At 37.7% G+C, this 22,302-nt stretch overlaps 2 protein-coding genes across 2 annotated transcripts; both read left to right on the top strand.

The window, feature by feature from the left end:
• The first annotated feature begins 1,570 nt into the window (after window positions 1-1,570).
• Window positions 1,571-2,767, top strand: LOC135124689 (putative gustatory receptor 28b). Its single transcript, XM_064049921.1, has 2 exons — window positions 1,571-2,434; window positions 2,480-2,767. Exons 1-2 carry the CDS (start codon window positions 1,571-1,573, stop codon window positions 2,765-2,767), a joined length of 1,152 nt encoding a protein of 383 aa, XP_063905991.1.
• An 11,180-nt stretch (window positions 2,768-13,947) lies between these two features.
• On the top strand, window positions 13,948-15,149 carry LOC135124688 (uncharacterized). Its single transcript, XM_064049920.1, has 2 exons — window positions 13,948-14,811; window positions 14,859-15,149. The coding sequence occupies exons 1-2, from the start codon at window positions 13,948-13,950 to the stop codon at window positions 15,147-15,149; spliced, it is 1,155 nt and encodes a 384-aa protein (XP_063905990.1).
• The last annotated feature ends 7,153 nt before the right edge of the window (window positions 15,150-22,302 follow it).

Genomic DNA, 22,302 nt, shown 5'->3' with positions numbered 1-22,302 from the left:
TTTAATCGACTTTCAGTGTCATTTTAATAATACTACTCTCATTTAACTGAATCGTTATAACAAAATACGTAGCGACGTTCGCCACCAAACTAAAAATCAAACTTTTGTTGATAGTAAAAAACCCAGCGGCACTAAACTCCTTAATAAACTCTTTGGAGCAAAGCGTGACATTAACTAAGTCTTGAATATCCGAATTATCAATAAAAGTCTCTTGTAATTTACACGATAAGTGAATAAATTTTTTAGCTTCGTGTATAGTAGAGTCTATGGGTAGAGTGATTTTCCAAAAATGATACTACAACAAAAAAATATATAATATACTTACAATGACAAAACAATCACTTACTGATATTAACACTAGCAAAGAAATATTTGAGAGCAGAAGATGTTGACTCAAGTGTCTTCCAGCTATGGTGTAAGACACGAAACTTATATTCAGACAGTTAACTAAAGCCAGTCCACCATGAAAAATAATCAGTAAAATCTGATAACCAAAAATATTGTTAAATATTTCAACAGTTTCGCCCAAAACTCGGTACTCTTTATTAATCTGTCGTAAACTGTCTCTAATTTTGATTTCTTTCTTCACGTTGGCGAGCTTCTCGTTCAAATCTTCGTATCTGCTCTTGAAAGCTTGGACTAACCCTCTTAGTAAAAGTATCACCAAGAACAGATAATAAGTTTCCTTCAAGGAGCTGATGCAAGCAATTTTTACTATCGACCGGTCAAAAAATTTCGACCAAACGTACAACTGGTAGATCATCACAAACGCAAAAAATGCGTGTTCAATCACCAATCGACAGTAGAAATTGTTTAACAAACAGTCTTCAGCGTTTTCTTTATTGTATAGATTTTTGTCCAGATATTTAAAATTTTGAAATAGTCGTTTCCAGTTTCTTCCATCGCAAAAACACGACTTCAATATTGTTAAAATGTTAATTGTTAGCAGATTTATGTAGCACGTCCAGAAAATGAATTTTTGCGATAGCAGGAAGTATGGGCTCATTTGATCGATGGTTGTGTCCATTACGGTGTACGTTACCCAGAGGAAGTTTACCGTGATTAAAAGGAAGCCATATAATTTGCACCAGTTGGGACGATAGACGTCATTTTTTTGGAAATCGTACCATGGAGTGACGAGAAAAATACCCAGATAGTTGTACAGCGGAACGATGAAGTTGATATCTTTTATTGAATACGTGGAACTCATGGTGACGTTTTGGTTGTTACTGAGTGACTTAATCATGGGATTGCGGTATAAACAGGAAAATAACCACACAGGAAATTAATAGAGGTGCGGCACTTGAAGATTTAATCAATAAAGTAGAGAGAAATATTTTAAAAATGTGAAAAGTTCTTGCAGTAAATCCAAGATTAATGTGCTAGTTTCTAGGTATCTTAGAAAGTCTCGAAATGTAATTGTGTAGACTGTTTAGTCATATTAATAAATAGTACAAACAATATGCCAAATTACCTTGTGTATCCTACGTCCCTTAATTAATTGGTTCATTCATTCTTTGTACTAAACACAGATCAATACCCAACAACGTCTAATTTCTCAACATTCACCATGCTCACTTTTTCAGTAAAAGACATCAATTTCATCTACCCCCTATGTTCTTATATGCGCATTTTTCTCATCACCCCGTGGTACGATTTCAGCAAAAACCGCGAATATGCACCACATTTATCAAAAATCTACGGAATCGGGCTAATTATCGTGAAAATCTGCATCACAATCTATACTTCAATGGTTCGAACCGTCGGAGAAACTCTGTCGAAATTTTTGTTCAGTCAGAAGGTCTGCTTCTATGGAGTTTACATCAGTTTCATGTTTTTGGACATATTGACGATTTTGAAATCCGCTTTCTGGCACGTCAACACCTGGAAAAAATTGTTCAAGTACTTGCAGCACGTCGATCTGAAATTATCGAATCGGGGACAACGCGAACCCTCGATCTGGAGAAATTTTTATTTGCAGTTTTTTCTGAAACAAATTGCTTTTGGGGTTGTTGGCACCTACCAGATGTATGTGTGGTGTACCTTAATGCAAATGTCTGGGATGACTCTACTTTTTTTTAACGGAGTTATGCAAGCGTACGTCGAATATTTGATAGTACTGCTAGTGAATGGGATAGTCCAAGGGTTCAAAAGTAGATACGAAGACTTGAATTTGAAGTTCTGTCAAGCTAGAAAGAAGGGGACGATTTTGTCAGAAATTAGGAGTTTAGTGGAAATCTACAGGATGTTAGGCGAGTCTGTCAATATTTTTAACACACTGTTTGGTTATCAATTTATTTTGATAATATTCCGATTCGGGATTGAATTCATCAATGCGTTGAATTCGTCTTACATTTCGGTCATAGTTCCTATTGATCGTGGGTTTTATGGACAGCTTTTGCTCAGCAGTGCGTTGGTTATGATGTTGATGACAGTAAGTTGTTTGGTTGGGTGATAAAATGATAATATTTTGTTTCAGTACAGCTTGTTGACGGTTGTACTTCCCATTCATTGTACGACACAAGAAGCCAAAAAATTTGTGGATTTGTGTTACCAACTGCAACAAGAGTGTTCTGATGACAGTTACGAGGAAAGTTTGAAAAAATGGACCAGTATTAGTCAACGATATATGCCCGAGTTTAGTGCCGCTGGGTTTTTCAACATCAACAAAACCCTCCTTTTCACGATAGTTGGTAATGTGGCTACGTATTTTATTATAGCAGTGCAGCTGAATGAAAGCGAATATTCCAAAATAAGTACTTGGTGAAAGTATAACAATGTAGTCAATAAAAATCAATTTATTAATTACTACCGCCAGCTCGTGTTACTGATCCGGCAGCTCGCTTCCTGTGCGCCATTAATTAATTTCCTTAATAGTAGAAATATTAGTCAGATAAAGTCCGAGCACGATGAAAATGCTGGTTAAATTCATGTCAAAAGATTTAATTTTTCTGCGCCACTTGTGTTGGTACTTGAATTTATTGCTCATAACACCTTGGTACAACTTCAACACTAACTCCTTCCAACACCTTCGTTGGTCCAAAGTGTATGGAATTTTTCTCCTCTCGATCAAAACATTTCTAATCGTCTACTCCATACTGGACGAAAGTATCCAACACCTGTACGGAAAAATGTTCTTCTCGCAGAAACTATTCTTCAGTGGGTCGTGCATAATCGTGACAGTACTAAACGTGGTGACTATTTTCAACTGTTGCTACTGTAAGTTAGACCAATGGAAAACTCTCTTTACAAATCTACACTCCATACAAGAAAAAGTACACACAGGAGTGTGGAAGAACTTGTACGTGACCATTGTCACCAAACACACTGTATTTGTACTCTTTCTACTGTACATTTACTACGTTTGGTCAAACGTTATGGGTGTAGCGTTCTACAAAGTTGCCATTTTAAGCGGCTTCATGGAGCTCTACTACGAATTTTTGATAATTCTTCTAATTACTAGTTTAGTTGGGTGTTTGAAACGAAGATACGAACAACTAAACGACAATCTACGAAAACTCCGAGGACGAAACAATCTGGAAATAGTCGTGCATCATTTAATACGTGATTATCGAACTTTAGCGGAATCAGTGGAAATTTTTAACACTTTGTTCGGCTATCAAATCATTTTGATAATTTTCCACTGCGGATTGACACTTATCAACAGCCTCAATTTCACTTTTCTTCGTCTCGTTATCAATATTGATGACCGTTTCTACCAACACAGTTTGGTGTCAAATGTGTGCTTCTTGGTGATCATCCTGGTAAGTGTAATTTTGTCGGAAACGCTTTGGTTATTGTCTTTTTTAGTACAATTTTCTTTCTGTGGTGATCCCTGTTTCCACGACCGTCCAAGAAGCACGGAAATTCGTAGACTTGTCGTACAAGTTGCAGGATGTGGTGGGATTAGGATCGAGGGAGATGGATGTGTTGACGAAGCTCGTTGACAACTCGAAGGATTTTGTGCCAGTGTTTAGCACCAGCGGTGTTTTTATTATCAATAAAACTCTGATCTGTAGCGTCATCGGGAACGTAGCAACCTATTTTATTATAACGATTCAGCTAAATGAGAACGAATATCAAAAGATTTTGAAGAATTAGATAGACATGTTTTGTTACCAATTGGTAGTAATTTCCTAAAACGTTTTGCTCATTTTGTTTGTTTTCGATTAATTTCATTAATTTACATCAGTACAGTTTGTATAGCACGATGTTCAACATGCTTTCAGTAAAAGATATCAACTTCATATATCCTCTGTGTGTTTACTTGCGCATTTTTTTGATAACGCCGTGGTACGACTTTATCAAAAACCGCGACTCCGGACTACAAATATCAAGACTATATGGAGTTGCTTTCATAGCGTTGAGAGTATATTTCACCGTGTGCTCTGCAACAGACGATATTATGATAAACAACGTCTCACAATTTTTGATTACCCAAAAAATCGTCTATTTTGGTACCTACGCAGCCTTCTTCTCTATAAACGTTCTTAATTTCTTCAAATCTTCCTTCTGTGACATAGAAAACTGGAAAATTTTGTTTAGAAAGTTACACACTGTAGACAACAAATTAGAAAATATAGGCGACCAAGAAAAGTCTGCTTGGAAAAATTTCTACGTAGGGTTTGCAGCAAAGCAGGCCATTTTCGTTGGTGTAGTTGCATACGAAGTCTACATCTGGTCCTTAGTCATAAAGTTGTCGGTAGTCAAAATACTGTTTATTAGTGGCTTTGCGGAAATGTTCAACGAATACTTGCTAATCCTTTTAATGCGTTGTTTGGTTCAAGTGTTACAAAGTAGATATGAAGATCTAAACAACCGACTTTTGAACATGAAGGAGGTGGAAGTTTCACGGGTTTTGAAAAATCTGGTACATAGTTATAGACTTTTGAACGAGTGTGTCTACACTTTTAGTAATTTGTTCGGTTATCAAATTATTTTGATAATTTTTCATTTCTACATTGAGATCATTCATGGTTTAAATTTCACTTTTGTTTCGTTTGTAATTCCGGTGGAGAAGGTTTATTATAAGCATCTTTTGATCAGTGGTACCATTGTCCTCGTGCTTATGACAGTAAGTAGATTTGGTGTAACTCTAAAGGATGACAATGTGTTTCAGTACAACTTGCTGACGATCGTACTTCCTATACATGCTACGACACAAGAGGCCAAGAGATTTGTTAGTTTGTTGTATAAATTACAAGAAGAGTTCCCTGAAGGAAGCACTGAGGCGAAGAGTTTGGTCAAATGGACCAATATTAGCCAGCAGTACGTCCCAGACTTCAGTGCCGCTGGTTTTTTTAGTATCAACAAGACACTCGTGTTTACCGTAGCTGGAACTGTCGCCACTTATTTTATCATAACAATACAGTTAAATGAAAGTGAATATGCAAGAATGGATAAAGTATAAGAGTAATTTATTGGTGTTTGTATTGTCATATAACTGAGTTCACTCACGTGTGCACAAGATTAATAAAATATTTAATTGCGTGATCGGAACCAATTTGTTCGATTATCAATTAGTTAAACAAAAATCGACCCTCCATTGTGGAAATTAAAAAAACTTAGTTAGAAACGCAACACCGCTCTAACGATGAGCTTTCAACTATCGATCAAAGATATAAATTTTATTAAGTACTTGTGGCTGTACTTAAATCTTCCCTTAGTGACACCATGGTACGACTTTGACAAGAACTCTCCGTACAAACCGAAGCTTCAAAAAGCGTACGGGTTGATCTTGCTATCAGGTACTATCTTTCGGCTAACTTACGTGATGCTAGATCGAGAAAAACATGGCTACATTCCACGATCAGAAAAAAGTCAAAGCTTTACAGTGCTTTGTGTTCATGTAATTTTGACGTGGATAGCCGGTCTGGGGATTTTCAAGTCTTGCTTTCTGGATTTACAGAAGTGGAAAATTTTATTGACAAACTTGCGTCACATCGACAGAAAGTTAAAAAATGTTGGACAAGTCGAAACAAGCTTTTGGAAAAATTTCTACTTAATTTTATTCGTTAAACACGTGCTGTTCGTTACTAGTATAGGTTTTGGGGAGTACATATGGGTTCATTTTCAGCAGTTTTCAATTTTGCATTTGGTGGTTGGTACCTGCATATTAGAAACATATTATGAATTTCTCACGACTGTTCTTATCAACGCGTTAGTGCAGAGTTTTAAGAGCAGATACCAGGACCTCAACCATAGAATCTCAACGGTGTCTCGAGAAACCAAAATTGTTCAAAAATGGCGCGCTCTGGCTCAAGATTATCGACTTTTGGGGGAATCAGTCGAAGTGTTTAATGAAATCTTTGGTTGGCAAATTGTGCTGATGATGTTCCATTTTGGCTTGGAAATCGTTAACGCTTTGTACTTTAATTTTCTCGTTTCAGTTGGCAATCTGAAAACACCCTTCATCTGTCATCTAGCGAATTTCGTTCTGTGGTTGTGGATGCTGGTAAGTCACAAAGACACGTTTGCTTTAAACAAAACTTTTTTTAGTGTAATTTTTTGATGATTGTGTTACCAATTCACGCCACTCAAAAAGAAAGCCGAAAATTTATACAGTTGCTGTATAAAATGCAAGATTGCTTTGAGGAAAGATCTGTGGAAATTGATGCTCTTACTAGAATAATTAGTTATTCGAAAATTTTTACTCCGAAATTTAATGCGGCTGGGTTTTTTAGTATCGATAGGGCCATCATTTTTAGCCTGTTGGCCAACGTGGGTACCTACGTTGTCATAATGTTTCAAATAGATTTCAACGAAACAAGTTAATTGTGTTTGTGTGCAATACTATTATTATTATGTCAAAGAAAGTTAATAAATTAAAGTCCGCCTCCACTATTTTGTTATTTATCTTGTATTTTCTGTCTCATTTACGTAATTTATTTCTTCATACTCGCACTATAATTCAAACAATACACACATGTTCGCCCTTTCAATCAAAGACATTAATTTCATACACCCTCTATGCATCTACTTGCGCATTTTTCTAATAACCCCATGGTACGATTTTGACAAAAACCGCGACTGTGGACTTCAAATATCAAAAATATATGGAATTGTCTTAATAGTGTCAAAATTTTACTTCACCGTTCTTTCTGCAGCCGACGACATTATGCTAGAAATTGTATCAAAATTTTCGATTACCCAAAAAGTCGTCTATTATGGCGCTTTTGTCGCTCTGATATCCTTAAACACACTTACAGCTCTCAAATCCAGCTTTTTCGACCTGCAAAACTGGAAAACTTTGTTCACGAACCTTAAAATCGTAGACCAAAAACTAGGAAATACAGGTGATCGGGAACGATGTCTTTGGAACAACTTCTACTTGAAATTTGTAGCGAAACAACTAATTTTTTTTGCTTTAGTAGTGTATCAAGTGTATACTTGGTCCTATATCACACACTTGTCAGCGTTCAAAATATTGTTCATGACCGGATTCGTCGAAATTTTCAGCCAATTTTTGATAACCATCTTAATAAGCTGTGTACTCCAAGTGCTCGAAAGTAGATACAAAGGTCTAAACTCCAAACTCTTGGAACTAAAAAACAACGTGAAAGTCCCCCTTGAGATGAAAAATCTAGCCCGAAGTTATCGAATTTTAAACGAATGCGTCCAAATTGTCAACAATTTGTTCGGTTATCAAATTATTTTGATAATGTTTCATTTTGGTGTGGAGATTGTCCATGGGTTAAATTTTATTATTGTATCGTTCGACACTCCCGTGGAGGAGGGTTTCTATGGGCGATTTTTGGTGGCTAGTATGTGTGTTTTCATACTAATGACGGTGAGTAGAGTTCCTGTTAAACATGAAGCGGATAATATTTTTTTAGTACAACATGTTCACAATTTTAAATCCAATATATTCTGCTACACACGAAGGCAAACAATTCGTCGATTTGTGCTATAAATTGCAAGAAGGGGCCCCAGAAGGGAGCTGTGAAGGAAAGAGTTTGTTGAAATGGGCAAACATTAGTCAGCGGTACGTTCCAGACTTTAGTGCCGCAGGTTTTTTCGACATTGATAAGTCACTTATTTTCGCTTTCGCTGGAAATGTGGCCACGTATTTCATTATTACAATTCAGTTAAATGAAAGTGAATATTTAAGAACGCACAAAGAATGAGAAATTTTTTATTTTAATTTTGTTCCATATCGTAGTTCATTAGATAATCGTAGTAAATTAGATTATCTAATTTACTTAATTTGTATAATTCATTACCTAGCTCTAACAATACAACTCTGTGAAACCTTCAGTATTCAACATGTTCACGCTATCAATAAAAGATATCAACTTCATACACCCTCTGTTCAACTACTTGCGCATTTTTTTCATCACCCCGTGGTACGACTTTCACGAAAATCATACCTGCCGACTTCAAATATCAAAGATATGTGGAGTCGCTTTGATAGTGTTGAAAATATATTGTATTGTGTATTCTGCAAATGATGATATTGTGGTAAACAGTATACCAAAACAGTCAATAACTCAAAAATTCATCTCTCTTGGTGTTTTGTGCACTCTGATATGTCTAGACGTAGTCACAGTTATCAAATCTTGGGATATAGAAAACTGGAAAACTTTATTTACAAACCTACAGACGGTTGACCAGAAATTACAAAACGTTGATGACCTGGAAAAATCTGTCTGGAAAAATTTCTATCTAAGTTTCTCAACAAAGCAAGTCATTTTCCTTCTTTTGGTAGTATATCAGATGTACATCTTGTCAAGCACGACGCAATTATCACCAATCAAAATTTTGTTTTTAACCGGTTCTGTCCAACATTTTGTTGAATATTTAGTAAGCATTTTACTGAACTGTCTGGTACAGGTTTTTAAAAGTAGATACAAAGATTTAAATGCAAGGCTCGTGGAAATTGAGAAAGCACACATTTCCCGTGAAATGAAAAACCTAGTCCAAAGTTATAGAATTCTCAGCGAAAACGTCCACATTTTCAATAGTTTGTTCGGTTATCAAATTATTTTGATAATGTTTCATTTCGGAATTGAAGTCGTTAATGGGTTAAATTCCATATTTATTTCATTCGTAATATCTGATGTCCAAAGCTACTATGGCTATATTCTATTGGGTAGTGCATGCGTCTTCATAGTTATGATGGTAAGTTGACTTTAGCCACGATGACAACGACGATATTTGTTTTCAGCACAATTTGTTGATAATTATAATTCCGATACATTCGACGATGCAAGAAGGCAGACGATTTGTGGATTTGTTTGGTAAGTTGCAGGAAGAGGTTTCAGAAGGGAGTTGTGAGTCGAAAAGTTTGTTGAAATGGGCAACTATTACCCAGCAATACGTTCCAGATTTTAGCGCCGCAGGTTTTTTTAGTATTAATAAGACACTTATTTTCACTATTGTTGGAAATGTAGCTACGTATTTTATTATAACGATACAGTTGAACGAAAGCGAATATTCAAAAATGTCCAAAGTATGAGAACTTTTGTGTGAAAATTGTTAATTAGCGTATTGTTGTACAATTGTGTTTATTTATGTGTGTAATAAGTTTAATAACGTAGTTGTTTGGTTCGAACCAATTTGTTTGATTGTTATTGTGTTTGACAATGTCCGACATTGTGAAATTTAGTTGAAAGCACGACGTGGTTCTTGACAAACATGAACTTTAGACGGTCTATTAAAGATATAAATTTCATTAAGTATTTGTTCTTATTTTTAAATCTTCCATTAGTAACTCCATGGTACGACTTTGACAGACAATCTTCGTACAAACCAAAGCTCCAAAAAGCGTACGGGATGATCTTAATGTCAGGTGCTCTTCTTCGATTGATTTACATGAAAATAGGTCTAAAAAATGTCGGATACATTACAAATTTATCAATAAGTGAAAACTTTACTTGGTCTTGTGCAAACGTAATTCTGACATTGATAACGTGCCTAGCCATCTTCAGATCCTGTTTTCTGGATGTGGGAAAGTGGAAAGTGATATTCACAAAGTTGGGTTGCATCGACAAAAGCTTAAAGAATCTTGGCAAAGACGAGACATACGTTTTGAGAAACTTCTATCTAATTTTTTTCCTAAAGCAACTGGTGTTTTTTGCTGGTATATGTGTTGGTCAATATGTCTGGGCTAACCTTATGCATTTGTCAATTCTAAAAGTCATTGTTGCCACCTGCGCGTTTGAATGTTACTACGAGTTTCTACTAATTACTGTTATTAACGCTTTAGTCCAGAGTTTTAAAAGTAGATACCAGGACCTCAACCACAGAGTCTTGATAGTCTTTCAAGAAACCAAAACTGTTCAAAAATGGCGCGCATTAGCTCAAGATTATCGAATTTTGGGTGAAACAGTTGACGTGTTTAACGAAATGTTTGGCTGGCAGATTGTACTAATGATGTTCCATTTTGGGCTGGAAATGGTTAGTACTTTGTACTTCAATTTTCGTGTCTTGGTTGGAAAAGGGAAGGCAGATTTAATTGGCCGTTTAGGAAATTTCGGTTTATGGATTTGGATGTTGGTAATAAGCGACAAAAATAATCGTTTGGTTTATGACAAAAATCGTTTTTAGTGTAGTTTTTTATCGATTGTACTACCAATTCATGATATTCATAAAGAAAGCAGAAAATTTATTGGGCTGTTGTATAAAATGCAAGATTACTTTGAGGAAGGATCAGTGGAAATGGGTGCCCTCAACAGATTAGTTAGTTATTCGAAAAATTTTGCTCCAAAATTTAATGGGGCTGGGTTTTTTAGTATCAACAGGGCGATCATTTTTAGTCTGTTGGCAAACGTGGGAATGTACGTGGTTATAATGTTTCAAATAGATTACAGCGAAGTAAATTAATGTTTGCAACGTTGTTAATATTGTTAGAGATATTTCAGTCTCGTGTAAGCGGAATTTTTAGTGCAGGTCTTTAAGGCGACAAACCAATCAGTTTTTATAATTAACCCCCACTTAAGACACATATCTCAGATGCAGAGGGTGCATTTTGAGGGCAGTTAGTCCGAGTTAGTCAGAGTCCGTGAGAGTGTGTAAAATAGCGGTGGGCGTGAAGGCCCAGCTGTGTGGTGACAGGGCCGGACTCGGGTTGAGTGTTAACACCAAAGAGTTGGGTGTTAAGGTGTTGATAAGAGAAGGTGGCAGGTTAGGGTGAACCTGAGGCCACGAGAATAGTGTGAACGCGTAAAATCTCCGGCAGATACCATGGTATGTACCTGAGCACTGAGGGCGTACTCAGGTGGGGCGCCTTTGGCTCATGACACGGCAGGTTGGCGAAAGCCGTGAAAGGGGTGTCCTGGCTGTTGACCGACCGGTGGTGGCGGTGGTGGCAACCGAATGCAACAGAGAATACGTTTGCTGGTTAGGTTGGGAGATTAACCCGGTTTCTGGAGGAAACATAGTGACGTATGAACGTGGAGGTGTCCTCTCCACTTTGGCCAAGACAGCGCTCCTTCTGAGGGGGCTGTGGGCGGGCAGTACATCCCAAACTGTACGGCTAGGGCGATTACAGGTAACTCGACTACATCACCAGAAGACTGCGCGCTGAAGACGACGCCGTGAGTTGGAACCGCTGATCGACAAGGAGTGGGCTAGGGGGTGGAGACCCCCCGGTGAGTGACCTCATTCTTAATCCTTAGCGACAGATAAGTCAGGTGTGTCTGTTTTCATATTCGTGATTGGGGCCGAATTGTCGCGGGGCCGGACCTGTACTAGAGCGTCACATGTAAGGGGTGAGTGAATCTGTAGTTTGCAATTGGCTGTAGCCGTTTGACCGTCATTGATAATGAATATTTGTTGATAATTTGCGCTGAGGCCGCTATCTGGCCAGGAATCGTCTTACACTCGATATTTTAATTCACTTATATTAATGGGTATAATGGGTTATTGTGTATTATAGTTACATCAAATTAGAGTATCAGAACGCAACCAACAATACACGTTCTTTAATAGCGTAGTCAACGGCGTAACCAAGCTTTTCATAATTCGGTGTCTCAGACGTCAATAATTAATAAAGGGTCTGTTAATCCGTTTTTTTTTCTCTTGTTTTTAGAAGACGTAATGTTGAAATTATAAGTTGTGTATTGTAATATAATTGAGATGATTGTTAAGTGTGTAACGGGCGATAAATTTACTTATTTTTGGAGATGTTGGTATGAATCAGAACAATCGTCATTGTCGTAAAAATCAAGGTTGTCCTTGTGAAACTTGGATTTTATGATTTCACACCATTCTAATCAAGGTTTATAATTTCACAGTTAAATATTGGCGTCGTTTGGCTGGACACGATGTCTTTGTCCAGTTTTATAATTTCATGGTTTAAATTTGTTAATTTTAACAAAAAGCACATTTTGCCACTAAAAATCTTCATATTACAGTTAATTAAGCCTAATTTGGTGGAAACACAAATACTTTTACGACTCCCCAAATAAACTGGTAACTAGTAAACAATTTTGCGAAAACAACTCCTTTGGAGGGGTCTTTACTTATAAAAGATCGAAAGATCCAAAAAAGACCAGAGTCCTCTAGCCAGTTGCCTGTTTAGTGTGTGTTTGTGTTGTGACACAAAGGGGTAAGTGTTAAAATCTCCAAAAATGTGCACGATTTCATAAAAAGTTCAAAGTTTTGTTTTTATTAATATTTTTAAAGTTCAATTTAATTTTGATGATAAATCGCCCTTTGTATTCTCGATTGGATAACGTTTTGAGATTTAGATCTATTTTTAAAGATTAATTTGCATTGAAATTATTAGTTAAACAGTTATATTGTTTGATGAACGCTGACCACGCAACTACTATAATGTTCCTTACCAAATTTTTGAGTTGTTACAAATGTTTGAGTTGTTACCAAATTTTGAGTTATGTTACCAAATTTTGAGTTATGGTACCAATGTCAAGTTTTGTTATATTTTTGTTTTAGATTTTTTTAAATATTTGTTTTATTATGCTTTCAAAGATTTAGTTTCAAAGTTATAAAGTTTTCTTGAATTTATTTAAAAATGTTTTAATACTGAAGTTCATTTTCTGATAATTATTAAACTACACTACAATTTATTGTTATACCAAATTATTCTCATATGACTAAATCTCTTTTGTACATACTCATTTCTAAATTAAATATAATTATTCATTTAAGCAAAATGCATATACTTGAAGTAGTCCCTTTGTCCAGTCACTAGAATGTGTTACCATCATCACGAACCAGCCTACGAACAAATAAATAATATTTTCACTATATGTCGGGCACAAGGTCCACGACAAGAGTTTTACAGTTTTATATATAATAAATTAACAAAAGTTAATTTTGAAAATCTCCCAAGCCCGTCACAAGTGTACTAAGATCAATAATACAATAAAGCGATACGAACTAATTTCTTTGAGTGTTAATGAGAGGAAATGGTTAACGCTTTGTACTTTAATTTTCTTGTTTCAGTTGGAAATCTAAAAACACCCTTGATCTGTCATCTAGCGAATTTCGTGTTGTGGTTGTGGATGCTGGTAAGTCACAAAGACACAGGTTTGCTTTAAACAAAACTTTTTTTAGTGTAATTTTTTGATGATTGTGTTACCAATTCACGCCACTCAAAAAGAGAGCCGAAAGTTTATACAGTTGCTGTATAAAATGCAAGATTGCTTTGAGGAAAGATCTGTGGAAATCGATGCTCTTACTAGAATAATTAGTTATTCGAAAATTTTTACTCCGAAATTTAATGCGGCTGGGTTTTTTAGTATCGACAGGGCCATCATTTTTAGCCTGTTGGCAAACGTGGGGACCTACGTTGTCATAATGTTTCAAATAGATTTCAACGAAACAAGTTAATTGTGTTTGTGTGCAATACTATTATTATATGTCAAAGAAAGTTAATAAATTAAAGTCCGCCTCCACTATTTTGTTATTTATCTTGTATTTTCTGTCTCATTTACGTAATTTATTTCTTCATACTCACACAATAATTCAAACAATACACACATGTTCGCCCTTTCATTAAAAGACATTAATTTCATACACCCTCTATGCATCTACTTGCGCATTTTTCTAATAACCCCATGGTACGATTTTGACAAAAACCGCGACTGTGGACTTCAAATATCAAAAATATATGGAATTGTCTTAATAGTGTCAAAATTTTACTTCACCGTTCTTTCTGCAGCCGACGACATTATGCTAGAAATTATATCCAAATTTTCGATTACCCAAACAGTCGTCTATTATGGCGCTTTTGTCGCTCTGATATCCTTAAACGCACTCACAGCTCTCAAATCCAGCTTTTTCGACCTACAAAACTGGAAAACTTTGTTCACGAACCTTAAAATCGTAGACCAAAAACTAGGAAATGCAGGTGATCGGGAACGATGTCTTTGGAACAACTTCTATTTCGGTTTCGCGGCGAAACAACTAATTTTTCTTGCTTTAGTAGTGTTTCAAGTGTATACTTGGTCCTATATCACACACTTGTCAGCGTTCAAAATATTGTTCATGACCGGATTCGTGGAAATTTTCGGCCAGTTTTTGATAACCATCTTAATAAGCTGTGTACTCCAAGTGCTCAAAAGTAGATACAAAGATCTGAACTCCAAACTCTTGGAACTAAGAAACAACGTGAAAGTCCCCCTTGAGATGAAAAATCTAGCCCGAAGTTATCGAATTTTGGGCGAATGCGTCCACATTGTCAACAGTTTGTTCGGTTATCAAATTATTTTGATAATGTTTCATTTTGGTGTGGAGATCGTCCATGGGTTAAATTTTATTATTGTATCGTTCGACACTCCCGTGGAGGAGCGTTTCTATGGGCGATTTTTGGTGGCTAGTGTGTGTGTTTTCATACTAATGACGGTAAGTAGAGTCCCTGTTAAGTACGAATCGGATGATATTTTTTTCAGTATAACTTGTTCACAATTCTAAATCCAATATATTCTGCTACACAAGAAGGCAAACGATTTGTCGATTTGTGCTATAAATTGCAAGAAGAGGCCCCAGAAGGGAGCTGTGAAGGAAAGAGTTTGTTGAAATGGGCAAACATTAGTCAGCGGTACGTTCCAGACTTTAGTGCCGCAGGTTTTTTCGACATTGATAAGTCACTTATTTTTGCTTTCGCTGGAAACGTGGCAACGTATTTCATTATTACAATTCAGTTAAACGAAAGTGAATATTTAAGAACGCACAAAGAATGAGAAATTTTTGATTTTAATTTTGTTCCACATTGTACTTCATTAGATAAAGTGTTTGCATTTTTTGTGACCTCCCTCTTATATTCATTATCTAATTTCCTTAATTTGTATAATTGATTACCTAGCTCTAACAATACAACTTTGTGAAACCTTCAGTATTCAACATGTTCACGCTGTCAATAAAAGATATCAACTTCATACACCCTCTGTTCAACTACTTGCGCATTTTTTTCATCACCCCGTGGTACGACTTTCACGAAAATCGTACCCGCGGACTTCAAATATCAAAAATATGTGGAGTAGCTTTGATAGTATTGAAAATATACTGTGTTGTGTATTCTGCAAACGATGATATTGTGGTAAACAGTATGTCAAAGCAGTTAATGACTCAAAAATTCATCTTTCTTGGTGTTTTGTGCACTCTAATATGTCTAGACGTAGTTACAGTTATCAAATCTTGGGATTTAGAAAACTGGAAAACTTTATTTACAAACCTGCAGACGGTTGACCAGAAATTACAAAACGTTGATGACCTGGAAAAATCTGTCTGGAAAAATTTCTATCTAACTTTCTCAACAAAGCAAGTCATTTTCCTTCTTTTGATAGTATATCAAGTGAACATCTTGTCAAGCACGACGCAATTATCACCAATCAAAATTTTGTTTCTAACCGGTTCTGTCGAACATTTTGTTGAATATTTAGTAAGCATTTTACTGAACTGTCTGGTACAGGTTTTTAACAGTAGATACAAAGATTTAAATGCAAGGCTCGTGGAAATCAAGAAAGCACACATTTCCCGTGAAATGAAAAACCTAGTCCAAAGTTATAGAATTCTCAGCGAAAGCGTCCACATTTTCAATAGTTTGTTCGGTTATCAAATTATTTTGATAATGTTTCATTTCGGAATTGAAGTCGTTAATGGGTTAAATTCCATATTTATCTCATTCGTAATACCTGATCACCAGAGCTACCTTGGCTATCTTCTACTGGGTAGTGCATGCGTCTTCATACTTATGATGGTAAGTTGACTTTAGCCACGATGACAACGACGATTTTTGTTTTCAGCACAATTTGTTGATAATTGTAATTCCGATACATTCGACGATGCAAGAAGGCAGACGATTTGTGGATTTGTTTGGTAAGTTGCAGGAAGAGGTTTCAGAAGGGAGTTGTGAGTCGACAAGTTTGTCGAAATGGGCAACTATTAGCCAGCAATACGTTCCAGATTTTAGAGCTGCAGGTTTTTTTAGTATTGATAGAACACTTATTTTCACTGTTGTTGGAAATGTAGCTACGTATTTTATTATAACGATACAGTTGAACGAAATCGAATATTCAAAAATGTCCAAAGTATGAGAACTTTTGTGTGAAAATTGTTAATTAGCGTATTGTTGTACAATTGTGTTTATTTATGTGTGTAATAAGTTTAATAACGTAGTTGTTTGGTTCGAACCAATTTGTTTGATTGTTATTGTGTTTGACAATGTCCGACATTGTGAAATTTAGTTGAAAGCACGACGTGGTTCTTGACAAACATGAACTTTAGACGGTCTATTAAAGATATAAATTTCATTAAGTATTTGTTCTTATTTTTAAATCTTCCATTAGTAACTCCATGGTACGACTTTGACAGACAATCTTCGTACAAACCAAAGCTCCAAAAAGCGTACGGGATGATCTTAATGTCAGGTGCTCTTCTTCGATTGATTTACATGAAAATAGGTCTAAAAAATGTCGGATACATTACAAATTTATCAATAAGTGAAAACTTTACTTGGTCTTGTGCAAACGTAATTCTGACATTGATAACGTGCCTAGCCATCTTCAGATCCTGTTTTCTGGATGTGGGAAAGTGGAAAATGATATTCACAAACTTGCGTTGCATCGACAAAAGCTTAAAGAATGTTGGCAAAGACGAGACATACGTGTTGAGAAACTTCTACCTAATTTTTTTTTTAAAGCAGATGGTGTTTTTTGTGGCTATATGTGTTGGGCAATACGTCTGGGCTAGCCTCATGCATCTGTCAATTTTAAAAGTCATTATTGTCACCTGCGTGTTTGAATGTTACTATGAGTTTTTCCTAATTACTGTTATTAACGCTTTAGCCCAGAGTTTTAAAAGTAGATACCAGAACCTCAACCGCAGAGTCTTGGTAGTCTTTCAAGAAACCAAAACTGTTCAAAAATGGCGCGCATTAGCTCAAGATTATCGAATTTTGGGAGAAACAGTTGACGTGTTTAACGAAATGTTTGGCTGGCAGATTGTACTAATGATGTTCCATTTTGGGCTGGAAATGGTTAGTACTTTGTACTTCAATTTTCGTGTCTTGGTTGGAAAAGGGAAGGCAGATTTAATTGGTCGTTTAGGAAATTTCGGTTTATGGATTTGGATGTTGGTAATAAGCGACAAAAATAATCGTGTGGTTTATGATAAAAATCGTTTTTAGTGTAATTTTTTATCGATTGTGCTACCAATTCATGATATTCATAAAGAAAGCAGAATATTTATTGGGTTGTTGTATAAAATGCAAGATTATTTTGAGGAAGGATCTATGGAAATGGGTGCTCTCAACAGATTAATTAGTTATTCGAAAAATTTTGCCCCGAAATTTAATGGGGCTGGGTTTTTTAGTATCAATAGGGCGATCATTTTTAGTGTGTTGGCAAACGTAGGAATGTACGTGGTCATAATGTTTCAAATAGATTACAGCGAAGTAAATTAATGTTTGCAACGATATTTTACTTTACTAAATAATCTAGCAATGCATACAATTATTATAATACAGAATATATGCAACCAACAATACACGCGTTTTAATAGCACAGTCAGCGGTGTAACCAAGCTTTTGATAATTCGGTGTCTTAGATGTCAATAATTAAGAAATAGTCTGTTAATCCGTTTTTTCTCTGTTGTTTTTAGAAAACGTAATGTTGGAATTTTAAGTTTTCTGTTGTTACAAACACAACTGAGATGGTCGTTAAGTGCACTAAGATCAATAATACAATAATGCGATACGAACTAATTTGTTTGAGTGTTATTTTCTTTGACAATCCGACATTGTGAAATTTAGTTGAAAGCACGACGTTCCAACAACCATGAGCTTTAAACTGTCTATTAAAGATATAAATTTTATTAAGTATTTGTTCGTATATTTAAATCTTCCCTTAATAACCCCATGGTACGACTTTGACAGCAACTCTTCGTACAAACCAAAGCTTCAAAGAGCTTATGGGATAATCTTGTTGTCAGATGCTATCCTTCGATTGACTTACTTGACAGCATGTTTAAAAAATCTTGGATATCGTAGAAATTTATCAATAAATGAAAGTTTTACGTGGTTTTGTTCACATATAACTCTAACATTGATAACATGCCTGGCGATCTTAAGATCCTGTTTTCTGGATGTGGAAAAGTGGACAGTTATATTCACAAACTTGCGTTACATCGACAAAAGTTTAAACAATGTTGGCAAAGAAGAAAAACATTTTTCGAAAAATTTCTATTTCATTTTTTTTCTAAAATAAATGGTGTTTTTTGCTGGTATATGTGTTGGGCAATACATAAGGGGTAATCTTACGCAGCTGTCAGTTCAACAAGTCAGTATTGCCAACTGCATCTTTGAAACCTACTACGAGTTTTTGTTAATTGCTGTTATCAATGCTTTAGTACAAAGTTTTAAAAGAAGATATCAGGACCTCAACTGTACAGTCTTGACAGTCTTTCAAGAAACCGAAAGTGTTGAAAAATGGCCCGCTTTAGCTCAAGATTATCGAATTTTGGGAGAAACAGTTGACTTGTTTAACGAAATGTTTGGCTGGCAGATTGTGTTAATAATGTTCCACTTTGGGCTGGAAATGGTTAGTACTTTGTATTTTAATTTTCATGTTTTGGTTGAAAAAGGGAAGGCACATTTAGTTAGCCGCTTAGGAAATTTTGGTTTGTGCATATGGATGTTGGTAATAAGCCCCAAAATAATCGTTTGGTTTATGACAAAAATCGTTTTTAGTGGAATTTTTTATCTATTGTGCTACCAATTCATGACACTCACAAAGAAAGTAGAAAATTTATTGGGTTGTTGTATATAATGCAAGATTATTTTGAAGAAGGATCTGTGGCGTTGCTGTGATGTTAATGTAGGCAACACAACGCACACGTACTACTTCCTCTCGCCTACGAGTAGGCAACTCAATATGCTCACCGAACACCACTCGTGATTGGTTAGCCTGGCGCCGACGCAGAGACCAACTGGGGACACAAGGAGGCGCGAGTACGGCAAGTACTTTCTTCTGCCGCCGACATCGAAACGAAGAAGATGGGTACCGTCTCCGGTTCCACGTGTAAGATATCCGTTTGTAAATAAACTATAGAGAAACCCTACCTGGTGTTAGTCATTTCCATATTGGTGACCCCGGAAAGAAAATAGGAAGAGCTAGCACCATGGAAGAAATGCAAAAGAAACTGCAGGAACAACAAGAAATAATTTGCCAGTTCCAGACACAACTGGCTACCATCTCCAACAAACAAGCCCTTGATGAGGTAAGAAGTGGTTCAAATCTGAAGCTACCGACATTCTGGCAGCGAGACCCGGTGCTTTGGTTTGCACAAGTCGAAGCCCAATTTAATTGCGCGAGAATCAGGTCCGACCAGACCAAGTACTGGACCGTGGTAACCGCCTTAGACTGCGCGACGCTCCAGCCGGTTGCCGATTTGGTCGCCAACCCCCCAACAGAAGAGACAAAGTACGAAAGCATAAAATCCAGATTGATCGCCGCCTATGCAGACACCCCCGAAAAACGACTACGGAAGCTCATGTACGAAATAGAGTTAGAGGACAAGCAGCCGTCACAACTACTAAGAGAAATGGAAGCCCTAGCGGGTAAGGGGATCAGCGGTGACGTCCTCAAGACTCTGTGGTTGCAGCGTTTACCCCCACAACTACAGATGATCCTCGCCGCAAATGATAAAGAAACGCTGGACAAAATGGCGACCATAGCGGACAAATTGACCGAAATCCACCATACCAGCGCCATCACAGCAAATATTGGTGCCCTAAATCGCGGTACCTCCGCGCACGCCTCTCAAACCGTTACATCGGCGCAAGAAGATGGAATGGCTGCCGCCATTACGGCACTGCAGAAGCAGTTCGTAACTTTATCGACCACAGTAAACCAACTCGCAGACGACAGAAGGCGCCATGGGCAAGGCGAAAACTGGAATCGCGCCAAATTTAGGTCAAGGTCGAATCCGCAGGACGATAATATCTGCTATTATCACAATCGGTTCGGAGCAAACGCCAGAAGATGCGCCAAACCCTGTGACTACAAAAGGCCGTTAAACTAGAGGCGCCGTCGACGATTGAGGTGGTCCACGACGCAGCGCAAACACAACGCCTCTTCATCACCGACCCAAAATCAGGTACCCGATATTTAATCGACACGGGGGCAGAAGTTTCCGTGTTACCCAAGAGATTGTTCTCAGGCAGACAACATCTCAGCCCAGCTGAGACAACGCTCTTCGCGGCCAACGACAGCGCGATCAGAACATACGGCCAAAAGCTAATGTTCCTTGATCTCAAGCTGAAACGTCTGTTCAAGTGGGTATTTATAGTGGCAGACGTAGGCAAACCCATCATCGGAGCAGACTTCCTGAGGCATCACAACCTCCTACCTGATCTCCGCAACCGACGCCTCGTAGACGCAGCCACCCTCTTATCAACTCGCGGAACCCTGGCTATATGCAAGTCGCCTCAGATCACGACAGTGGCCAAGACGACGCCATATCACGCACTGCTAGCGGATTTCGCAGAAATTACACGCCCACCGCCACCTGGAACGAAGCACAGGGGCAACGTGTTCCACCACATCATCACCAGAGGTCCCCCGGTCGCAGAAGCTCCTCGCAGGCTTGCACCCGAGAAGTTGAGAGTGGCGAAAGCCGAATTCCAATATATGATGGAACAGGGCTGGTGCCGACCATCCAAGAGCCCTTGGGCTAGTCCGCTTCACCTTGTCCCAAAGAAACTCCCTGGTGAATGGCGTCCATGTGGCGACTATAGGCGCCTAAACAACGTGACAGTGCCTGACAGCTACCCCATCCCTCATATACAGGACTTCACCTACAGACTCGAAGGTAAAAGTGTGTTCTCCACCATAGACCTAGTGCGCGCATACCACCAAATTCCCGTGGCTGAAGAAGACGTTCCTAAAACAGCCGTGTGCACTCCGTTCGGGCTCTTCGAGTTTACAGTTATGACGTTCGGACTACGTAATGCCGCACAGACTTTCCAAAGACACCTGAACTCTCTAATAAGTGACCTTGATTTCTGCTACGTGTATATAGACGACATCTTAGTGTTCTCCCGAGATGAAGCAGAGCACGTCGAACATCTAAAAATGTTATTTTCTAGGTTACGGGAGCATCACATAGTGATTAACCCGACCAAGTGCGTGTTTGGTGAAGCCGAAGTGAAATATTTAGGACATACGATTTCCGGGAGTGGAACCAAACCACTTGAGACGTCGGTCAGTGCAATCCGCGAATTCCCCAAACCAAAGACAGTTCAAGATCTGCGACGGTTCCTTGGCATGATCAACTTCTACCGACGTTTCATTCCCCACGCAGCCCAGACCCAAACACCACTTCACCAATATCTGAACAACGCGCGGAAGAATGACAAAACAATAGTCGAGTGGACAGAAGAAGCTGAAGCCGCTTTTGAAACGTGCAAGACAGAGTTAGCCAACGCCGCGCTTCTGGCACATCCCGCCGAAAATCTGCCGCTCAGAATTATCACCGATGCTTCTGATTACGCAATCGGGGGCGTACTAGAGCAGCACTCCAATGGGACCTGGCAACCTTTAGGTTTCTTCTCCAGAAAACTTAGCAAGGAGCAGCGCAACTACAGCGCATACGATCGTGAGCTGCTTGCAGTTTACGAAACCATAAAATTCTTCAGGCACATGGTGGAAGGCAGAGACTTTTGCATACTCACCGACCACAAACCCCTCATCTACGCGTTTCAGCAGAAAGCAGGCAAAGCATCCCCAAGACAAGTCAGGCAGCTAGATTTCATCGGCCAGTTTTCTACCAACATTATCCACATTTCAGGAGAACAAAACACAGTTGCAGACACACTTTCAAGGGTCAATGAAATCA

Source organism: Zophobas morio, unplaced genomic scaffold (assembly GCF_036711695.1).
Source record: "Zophobas morio isolate AGI-343-1 ecotype UQ-CSIRO unplaced genomic scaffold, CSIRO_AGI_Zmor_V1 ptg000007l, whole genome shotgun sequence".
NCBI lineage: Eukaryota > Metazoa > Arthropoda > Insecta > Coleoptera > Tenebrionidae > Zophobas > Zophobas morio.
This window is presented reverse-complemented; position numbering and strand designations above follow the sequence as displayed.